The sequence below is a fragment of the Syngnathus leptorhynchus genome, chromosome 16 (genome assembly GCF_054491065.1).
Source record: "Syngnathus leptorhynchus isolate UIUO chromosome 16, UIUO_Slep, whole genome shotgun sequence".
NCBI classification, from domain to species: domain Eukaryota; kingdom Metazoa; phylum Chordata; class Actinopteri; order Syngnathiformes; family Syngnathidae; genus Syngnathus; species Syngnathus leptorhynchus.
The window spans coordinates 2,779,003-2,788,046 of record NC_141210.1 but is presented as its reverse complement, the minus strand read 5'-3'; the positions used below and the strand labels follow the sequence as shown (position 1 = coordinate 2,788,046).

Genomic DNA, 9,044 nt, shown 5'->3' with positions numbered 1-9,044 from the left:
GGCTTTCAAACATCTGTGACCTTTCACCTGCTGTTGGTGTCGCCACATTTTTTTTAATTGGTCTATAGCAGCGTGTAATTGAATGACATCAAATTTTAACCACGTTACGAAGACATATTTCCTTATTTCACATTTTATCAGTTCTTGTAAAGGCTGTAAAACATCAGCAACCTTTCACCTCCTAATGGCGTCGCCTTAAAAGCGGACAATGACCTCATCTCTGTGTCTCATCTGTTATTGTTTTTTTTTTGCTGGCCCTCTGGTGACAGCCCACTTAGCATTAGCACGTCACTAAGCTCTCACAAACCACACGTTTGTCATCATTATCATCTAAATGAAACGGGAAGAAAATTAAGATGATTTTCAGCACCACAGCAACCATTTGCACCTACAAACACAAAAGAGGAGAGCGGGGCGCATTGGAGTCCCTCTGGGACGACAAGTGAGCAATAGTTTGATCAGAGCGAGAGATCCATTACTCGGCTGCTTCCTCCCCAAATGGAGCCCATTAATAACATTCGTCTCCTCCTCGCCATGTCCGGGAGACATCCGGCCGCCTCACGTGTCAGCTGAGGTGTGTTGCTTTCACTAAAGAACAGTATCTATATGTCAACACGTGTTTTGCATTTTGACCACAGATGATACACATCACGTGTTAAGTTTGACTTCTGCATCAGGTAAAAAAACAAAAAAAACAACACCTTCTGGTTCAGGCAGAGTTTTTTTTTTTAAACGTGCCGCCAAATGTTCAGACCAGTTGTGAAGCCACATGGATGACAAGAAAGTAGCAATATTGCTATTATCAAGGGGTGGGTCATTTCAGCACTTTGGTAAAGTGGTATGGTCCCTTTTTCCGGGGAGGGTGGATGTTCTTTCTGTAAAAGGCTGTGAGTCCGGTTTGACAAGTTTTGAAGACACAAACAAGGGAGGAAAAAAAAAACACAAAGCAGCTTTATGTAAATAAGAACACATGACTTCCTCAAGCGTTTCCATTTTGAGGTCCACTAAACCAAATCAAATCTACTCAAGTTTTTTTGCTTAATGGAAAATTACATTTTTTCGGGGCGGAAAAGCTCAACCATAATAGCATTTTATAGTTTATATGACTATTTTCAACGACTTGTGATTTGATATTCACAATGAAAAAAATGACATAGCAACCATGACGCACAGGATGTCAGGATTTCTCACCAAGTCCCACCAAACATCAGAAAGGTTTGCTAAGCTAACCTTAGCAATAATAGCTTAAATTCTTTTCATTCTTTTTTTCAATTGTATTTTTTAATCTTTTGCAACATTTTGCACATTTCAGTTCTTTATACAATCTATGTGAAGTTTGCTTCAAGTGCTGATGTTTTTTTGTTGTTAGTAAATCTAATCAAAAATGTCTGAGGGCTTGAGAGGGCCAGAGTTGGTCTCAAAATTGCGCAAAGGAGAATTCTAGACCAAATTTATCACGGATGTCTGCTCCCTTTTTCCTTCACACTCAACATCAACAATATCATCGAAGATATCGAGAAAAGCTCCAGCTCATGAGTCAAGTGTGATCAGCGTCAACGCGAGTTACATTGAATATTTCCCTCCAATCCACTTTCTGTAACCTAGATATTTTCCTCGGGTCCTTCCTTTCCTCACACGAGGCAACTTCCAGCTCCCCCGATGACGGCCAAAGCCATACAATGACGTCCTGATCTTGTCCCCTCGTCTGCATGGCTTAGGGCAGGTCCCGGTTATTTTTGAGCAGGTCGAGCTCCTCCTCGGGCACCAGCAGCCCACCCATGTACCAGAAGATCCACAGGAAGATGCTCAAGAAGATCAGCAAGGGTCCCGAAAACACAAAGAAGTCCCAGTACCTCAGCGAGGCGAAGATGCCCACCAGGAACAGCAGGAAGCCCACCACGTCCAGTAACACGGCCACAGCCAGGAAGAAGGACGTGCATTTGTTGGGCACCATGGCCCCACCGAGACGCAGAGCCGAGACGACGGCGAGCCGAGATGGATGATGATGCCGTGCGGGCTGCTTTTGACACTGGGAGCTCACCTCGCATAAATTCTGAGCAGTCCTGGAGCGGAAGGGCCAGTTCATAAAGAAGTGCATCTTCATTCCTGAGCTGGGCCGACTTGTTTGTCAGCTTCCTGAATCGTTTCCACTTTTGAATGACGTGACAATCACACTGTCAATCAAGTCAGTCAACATAACAAGGTTTACAAATATTTTCTATCCGACACAGGGTTTAGTTCCAAGGCCACCCATAGCAATGACAGCACTTGCATTTCCTTTGAAGGCCTTCAAACACACTTTTAAAACAATATAAGCATAGCATCCCTCTAAACAAATGTCATATTTCACAACCTACAAATTTAAATTATCATCTTAAATTATTAATAAATAACATGGTGTACTTCCTTCACTTTAAAATCACAATTGATTAGGAGTTTACGTTTCATATTAGGCAAGAATAAGGCTGAGCTTGAAATGCTTCCTGTTTTCACTCTTCTTCTTCACAATTCACAGGAGTGTGTCGCCACCTAGTGGTCAAAAACGCAATTGGACGCAATATGATATAAATAAATATTGATTTATAAAAAGTGAAATTTTGGGGACTGCAATCTTGAAATCCGTGATGTAGTAGGGCTTACTGTATTTCTAACTTATTCATGCTAAGAAATGTTTCATAGACAAATAAATAAGCAAAATAGCAAAGGAACGCATGTCGCATAATTTTCCGTAACACACCCGCCATGCGTCACCATTTAAAAAAAACAAAGTGTGTATGTATGTGTGTGTGTGTTAGCCTAGATGACGTCCAGTCATGTTATGAGAAATTGTCAATCACGTCATATTGTGTGTGTTCCTGTGCGAGGATCCTGGTGGCTGTTGAGTCAACAAGGCCAAACCGGTCGGCCCGGCTGTCACATGACTAGGATGGAAACTCACATGGCAAATATGACTTGGCTAGTTATCCGTGCTGTTTGCCAAGGAAACTTGCTGTTGATGACTTTTTCCTTCAAGGTTGTTGTTACAACACACCTCAGCAATTAGCGTTACAGTTGTACAGCGTCATCTTTGCCATCATAGTCTTTCGTGTCGTATCCTTCCTCTGTGTAGTTGTAGTTTTCCTCCTGGTGGTAGTCTTCATGAAATTCTTTCCTGTATTTGTCCTGGTTGTGGTTAGTTTCATGGTTGAAGCCTTGGTTATCATATCCTTTGATGTCGTTTTCAACCTGGTTGTTGTTTTCCTGGCGGTATCTCCCAAAGTTGTTGTCGTTTTGGAGCTCCGTTTGCTTGCTGTTGTGCACGGTGGCCTTTCCCCACGTGATCCTGCTGGCCTGGTGAGGTCTCGATCTTCCAGCTAAATCATTGTCGTCGTGCATACGCAAGTTACCGGCCGTGCTTGGAATCGCGCCCGCTTTCGTGCTCGCCATCTTTCGGCTGAGCCTCTCGGATAATTTGCGCACGATGCGCGCGGCCAGGCCCTTCGCGAGGCCGTCGCGCGCGTCGCCCGGCGGGACACGCACGTTACCTGCGTACCACATGACCCAAAAGCCCAAACTGGCGAAGATGATCACTGCGCCCGTGAAGATGAAGAAGTCGCCGTAGAATTGCCCGTCGGCCGAGCGCACATTCGCGAACACGCCAACCAGCAGCAGCGTCAGGCCGGCGGCGTCCAGCGCCAAGCCGGCGAACAGCAGCGGCAAACATTTGCCCACCAAACTTCTCACGTCCATGACGATCCCCAAAGACGAGCAAACATTGGCGCAAAACGAAATAACGGGCGACGACAAACCAAGGAAAAGAACACACGGAGGATGTAGGCGAGGATGCTCACCTGCCGCACGGGAGACCCCGCCCACACGGCCAACAGCTTCAAGGTGTGTCCCGGATGTCAGCGCGTCGACGGGCGGGGTGCAAATCGCGCAGTCTTCTAAAAACTGATTTACCAGTCAAATTGACCTTTGATCTCATGTGTGGCATGATTCAACATGTGAAATAAATGTGAAACCATGAATTGTTGTTTGCTGTGATTTGTGACAGCATTTAAAGGCACACATAAGCGCAGGCATCACTTGCGTGTGGTGTTATTTAACGTCCAAGGGCTTTGGCGTCCTGCGCTCATTGGGCCTCACGAGAGATTTGGAGAGGAAATGTCAAGTAGCGTTTAATAATTCATTCAGTCGATCGTATCGCATTAGTCCCGCCCTCAAGTGCACTTTGCTATTGAAAACATTCCCAAGTATCTTGCTAGCAGCTTTCTGCACCGTGCCAATAAAGTCAAACCTCAACACGAGCTCGCAAAAGTGAGGACACCTCTCCCATTTGTGTAAATATTTGATCAAGGCCTTCCACTTAAGAAATGACGCTCTGCTACAATGTCAAATAGTCGAGATATGACAAAAAATAAAACGCATTTGTCTAGCAACAAAAGTGAGCACACCCCTAAAGTGAAACTGTCCAAATGGGTTCAACTTGACTCAACCGTTTAACGTACTATATCAAAATTTGCATAGAAATCCCGGTGGAGTTCACACATTGAAGGCGGGCTGGCGGTGAAAGACGAGGGGCTTCTTCAAAGCTCGCTTCCGGTTCTCTTTGGTGATGGGGATGAGGACCACGCCCACCACGAAGACCATCAGGCCGATGGAAACCAGGGCGGGGCCCAGGATGTTGCTGACCTTGCGGCTGTGGCCGGCAAAGTAGAGGCCGCTGATGATGACGCCGCACGCCAGGAACCCGCCCCCCGTCGACATGAAGTGGATGGGGAACCAGAAGACCTGGCACCGGCCCGGCGGCGTCTCGGCCGTCCACAGCGACCCGCTGCGCGACAGGCTGAATACCGTACTCTCCGTGCGACTGGGCGGTGTCAGCTGGTCGCGCGACTGGGACAGCATGCTCTCGCCCATGGCGATATTCTCGGGGCTCCCCGCCATCATGTCCTACACATATGAAAAAAGAGAAAATTTGCTTCTGAATTCCGGGAAACTAGAAACAACAGCTCGGAGATTCTCAGAGTCAGATCTGTGAACTTCCTCTAGTGGTAGGTGAAAGTATCACTCAATTAATCACACTTCACCATATAAGCGAGCCTATCTCCAGCATTTTGAAGTATCTTTCAAGAAATTGCAACAAAATAAGCAGCAAAACCATCCCAAAAAGAGTTTTCAAATTTGTCCATTCCTTAATAAACAACTGTGTTTTTCACCAAAAACACCCATTTCTGATCAGTATCTTACAATTGGAACTAGAAAACATTCAAAATATCAGTCCAGTATCCTATTCACAGTTTTTTTTCTCCAATACTTCATTCTTATTGATTTTTTTGGGAGGAGGGGCAACCTCTGGTTTATGTGGATTGTTGGTTGATTCCTGCTTATTCAAGATTTTCCCGGATGTTAGAAAAACGTGCGATTGAAATGAAATGAAATCCCAAACGATTTCGTGTAACTGCACGAGAGGGAGCCCACACACAACCAGACGTGGAGATTCACTTGAGCGCCATGCAGGAAAATGGATGCAGATTGTCACAAATGATGTTTAAGTTAAATATAAAGCAGCCAAACTTTTCCATGACATTGATGTTGAACTGAAGAAGCTCAAACATCCTCTCATGTCATTCTCCTCCTCATCATCATCCTCACTTAGCATTCGCAGTATATCCCAGATAAGCATTGCATGTGGAAAAATAATATCGTCTTACCTTTGGATAAAAGTCGTCGTCAAGCGTCTCAGTGAGTCTTCATCAGAAAATCTTAATGATGTTTGCGAGAGGCGGAAGGAAGGCAATGGAAAGTGGCGAAAGGCTTCCCGTTACGCCAGCATCCCGCCCTCCTCCTGCCTCTTTCCCCTCCTCTTCCTCCCTACTGGCACTTGGATCCCTGAAGGAGGTCCATGGACCTTCCAGCTAAGGCGTCAACTGTGGGAATGGCAGCATGTTATCAACAAGGACGTTATTTGGATTATTATTGATCCCTAGACAGCCTTCAGCTATTGTCAATATAGATGTGTGAGTGTGTGTGTGGGGACATCATCCCATCTCTGTTGCTGACACACTTTGCAGTCACACACTGACACACACACAGTTACAAAGCAACTAAACCTTTATATTATGCACAGACTATATATATATACATATATTTATCGTATTTTTGTTTTACCAACAACAAATATATATGCACCATTCATATTTTTCAAACTTTATATTTTTAATAGTTTGTGTTTTATTCCTGTTTTTTTTTTATCCATCTTTATTGTTTTTTCTATGTAGTAAGAAGATCTGAAGTAACACACGCGCACAGACACATGGCCACACACTCAACTGAAACAAGAGCTTCTCATTTCTAAATGAATTTGCTGCTAAAATGCCAATCTTGTGTGATATCATACAGCATCCAGCAGAGGGCAGCACTGCCATTCAAATAGATTACAGTACGGCCCATTACTGATGTGATTCGAAAATTATAATAAAATCGTTTCTAACAGCACAAATTACCGTAAGAATGTTTTAAGGGGACCTTTTAAAAAATTGACTTTTGAGAATGTTTGTAGTGTGTCTGAAGTGTCAGTCTGCATTTCAGTCTCACAATGACTTTACAAATTGGTTTAACTTCATAATCACTCACAGATCTTCTCAGCCCATGACACAATCAGAAAGGCAGAAACAAGTTCCAAGGAACCTCTTTGGCCAAAGCATCGAAGCCAATAGGTAAGCAAAGCTGCAGCGTTAGCACAGATGAACATTATTTTATTATAACAAGGTTCTTGCTGATTGGGAAGTTCTTATATAGTTTCCATGGCAACAACGCTGCAACGCCTCAGGCTAACATGTTAGCACGTCACCGCTATCGCATTCAGAGAACGTTCTGTTTGACTCCTTCATTAACTTTACATGTTAATTCCTCAGCTAGCGATCAATTGTATTGATCACCTGAAACGCAACGTGGCAACCAAGGTGACTTTGCCGACTTTGCCGACTTTGCCTCGCGGCTAAAATCTAACGGCACTTTCGGACTGCCTCAAAAACGGAAGTGCTACAAATTCACAGAATTTGACCAGTCGGGTCTGGCTCGATCCCGATTGCCGTTTGCAAATGGCCGTTTGTGAATGGCGGGCATCCACAGTACATGTAACTCCTTGGTTTCTCACTAGCAAGGCTTGCGTTGGCGTCAAAAAAAAAAAAAAATGGGCCCACTTTTACGCTGGGCTGCAGCTGCGATACTACTTACACAAAACTGTAAAGTAGTTGAGTACTAGTGACCTTGCAAAATTCTACTTGTTCAAACACAGATATCAACTAGTGCAGTTTTACCTCACTAGTTGTTCTATTAATGCACTGAACTAGTGAGGATAAATAAAAAGAAAATAAATCCATATTCAACAAAACTTTCCAGTTTTATTGCATCTAAAACAAAAATAGTGGACATGACAGCTGTCAATCAGTTCAACAATCATCAAACCTAAGAAGTGGATTTTATTGAAGTTTGTCAGAGAAGAATTAAGATCAATTGAACACTAACTTGGGAACTGAGGACATTCTGGCAGCTGATTGGCTGGAAACAAGAGGAAGGGGTGGGGCTTAATAGATGCCTCACACACGCACACAGTAGGTATAAAAACAAACTTTTTTTTTTTGTCCATCCATTCAATCAGATGTGGGTTGATACAAACGAGGCGACATTGTCAAGGAGTCTGATTGGTCGCCGTTGATCTGATTATTTCCGCAAGCTCTTGGACGCAGAATGACCCCGATCGTAGCGACGTTAATAAATCAACATTTCACGTAAATGTGAGCCTTATATAGATATTCAAAAGTCTACATTAGAGAAAGAAGGAAAGAAAGAGCGGAAGAGTGTTCACAGAAGCGTATTTACAAAATTGGAACGTAACCGCGTGAACGCTAATGACGATGTCATCTTTGATGATGATGCTACTTCAAAGATCAAAATAAGAACAAAATAATAGAATTTTAGCTTTGTTTGGGAATGAGCATCTTAGCGAATGATGGCATTATCGCTCGCATTTCTCTGACCGCAGGAATGCTAAGAATAAAACAGTAAAGATGACTTTGTTTAGCATTTAGCATTCGCTGTTTAGGTATCGATGACATCATCGCTAGCGTTTGGGTGGCCGTGTACACACAAATATGACGTCGCTTCTGCACAGTTGCATGAATGTTCCAAAATGGAAGATGGTTTGCCACGACAAAGCCCTTGTGGTGCTGTTGGCCGCCATTCTAGGGGGCAACAGGAAGTGGATGAGCAGAAACAGGAAGTGCTCCTTCCGCAGTCAAACGGTGACCTCGTTGGTCCCGTGATGATGTCCCGTGCTGAACTGAAGGTGATCCACGGTGTGCGTCCGGCGCGAAGCAAAGGCTTGCCTCTTGGCGGTGCTGGCGTGTGTGTTGACGCCAAGCGTGTTGTAGGCGTCGCCAGGCTCTGACAGCATTTTCCCCATGCGGTGGCGCTCATGGATGGGCGTGGTGGGCATCAGCATGTCGGCGTGCGACATGGCGCGTGCCATAGCTTTCTGCCGGAACTTGTCGCGGCGCATGGCGGGAGACAGCAAAGTATCCTGGGAGCGCAGGCGCTCGGCCGACAGCAGCAGTTCCTCCGACGGGTGGCGAGCGCCCCCGTACCCGGCGGCGGCGGCCCCGTTGCCGTACGAGGGGAGGCCATAGTCCCCGCGGCGAGGCGTCCGGGGCGGCGAGAGAACGTGGTCCTGGGACATAGTGCGCTGGACGCGACGAGGACGCTGACGTTGTTGATGATGATGATGATGATGGTGATGATGCGACGGCGGGTCGGCGTTCAGTTTGGCCATGCGGGCGTGGCCTCGGCCGCCCAAGTCCACATGGTGACGCTTCCTGGCGTAAAAGTCGTCCATTTCCTTGTCACCTGACGCACAAGAACAATGGCGTCACATGTTCACTCTAGCCAACAGTGGGGCAAGGAACTATGTTGATGTGAGTTGAGGGGCTTCATGCAATATGTTGCTACCATCTTGTGGCATTTTGGAGGTAATTGTAACCCTTGCCAATTTTTGCTTTTTG

At 45.3% G+C, this 9,044-nt stretch overlaps 3 protein-coding genes across 5 annotated transcripts in view; all 3 read right to left on the bottom strand.

Annotated features, from left to right (window-relative positions):
* Window positions 1-2,104: 2,104 nt before the first annotated feature.
* On the bottom strand, window positions 2,105-3,877 carry tmem238l (transmembrane protein 238 like). Its single transcript, XM_085933160.1, has one exon. The coding sequence runs from the start codon at window positions 3,727-3,729 to the stop codon at window positions 3,046-3,048; it is 684 nt and encodes a 227-aa protein (XP_085789286.1). The 5' UTR covers window positions 3,730-3,877; the 3' UTR covers window positions 2,105-3,045.
* Window positions 3,878-4,202: 325 nt separating this feature from the next.
* Window positions 4,203-5,783, bottom strand: pirt (phosphoinositide interacting regulator of transient receptor potential channels). The gene is made up of 2 exons (XM_085933161.1): window positions 5,697-5,783; window positions 4,203-4,935 (listed from the first exon to the last, which is right to left on the bottom strand). Exon 2 carries the CDS (start codon window positions 4,930-4,932, stop codon window positions 4,525-4,527), a length of 408 nt encoding a protein of 135 aa, XP_085789287.1. The 5' UTR covers window positions 4,933-4,935; window positions 5,697-5,783; the 3' UTR covers window positions 4,203-4,524.
* A 1,480-nt stretch (window positions 5,784-7,263) lies between these two features.
* The window catches only part of shisa6a (shisa family member 6a), a 28,846-nt gene continuing 27,065 nt past the window's right edge, over window positions 7,264-9,044 (bottom strand). For all 3 annotated transcript variants that reach the window (XM_085934135.1, XM_085934136.1, XM_085934137.1), the window contains exon 9: window positions 7,264-8,889. In XM_085934135.1, the coding sequence (XP_085790261.1) occupies window positions 8,282-8,889 (608 nt within the window). In that variant the 3' untranslated portion in view covers window positions 7,264-8,281. The remainder of the gene's footprint in view (window positions 8,890-9,044) is intronic.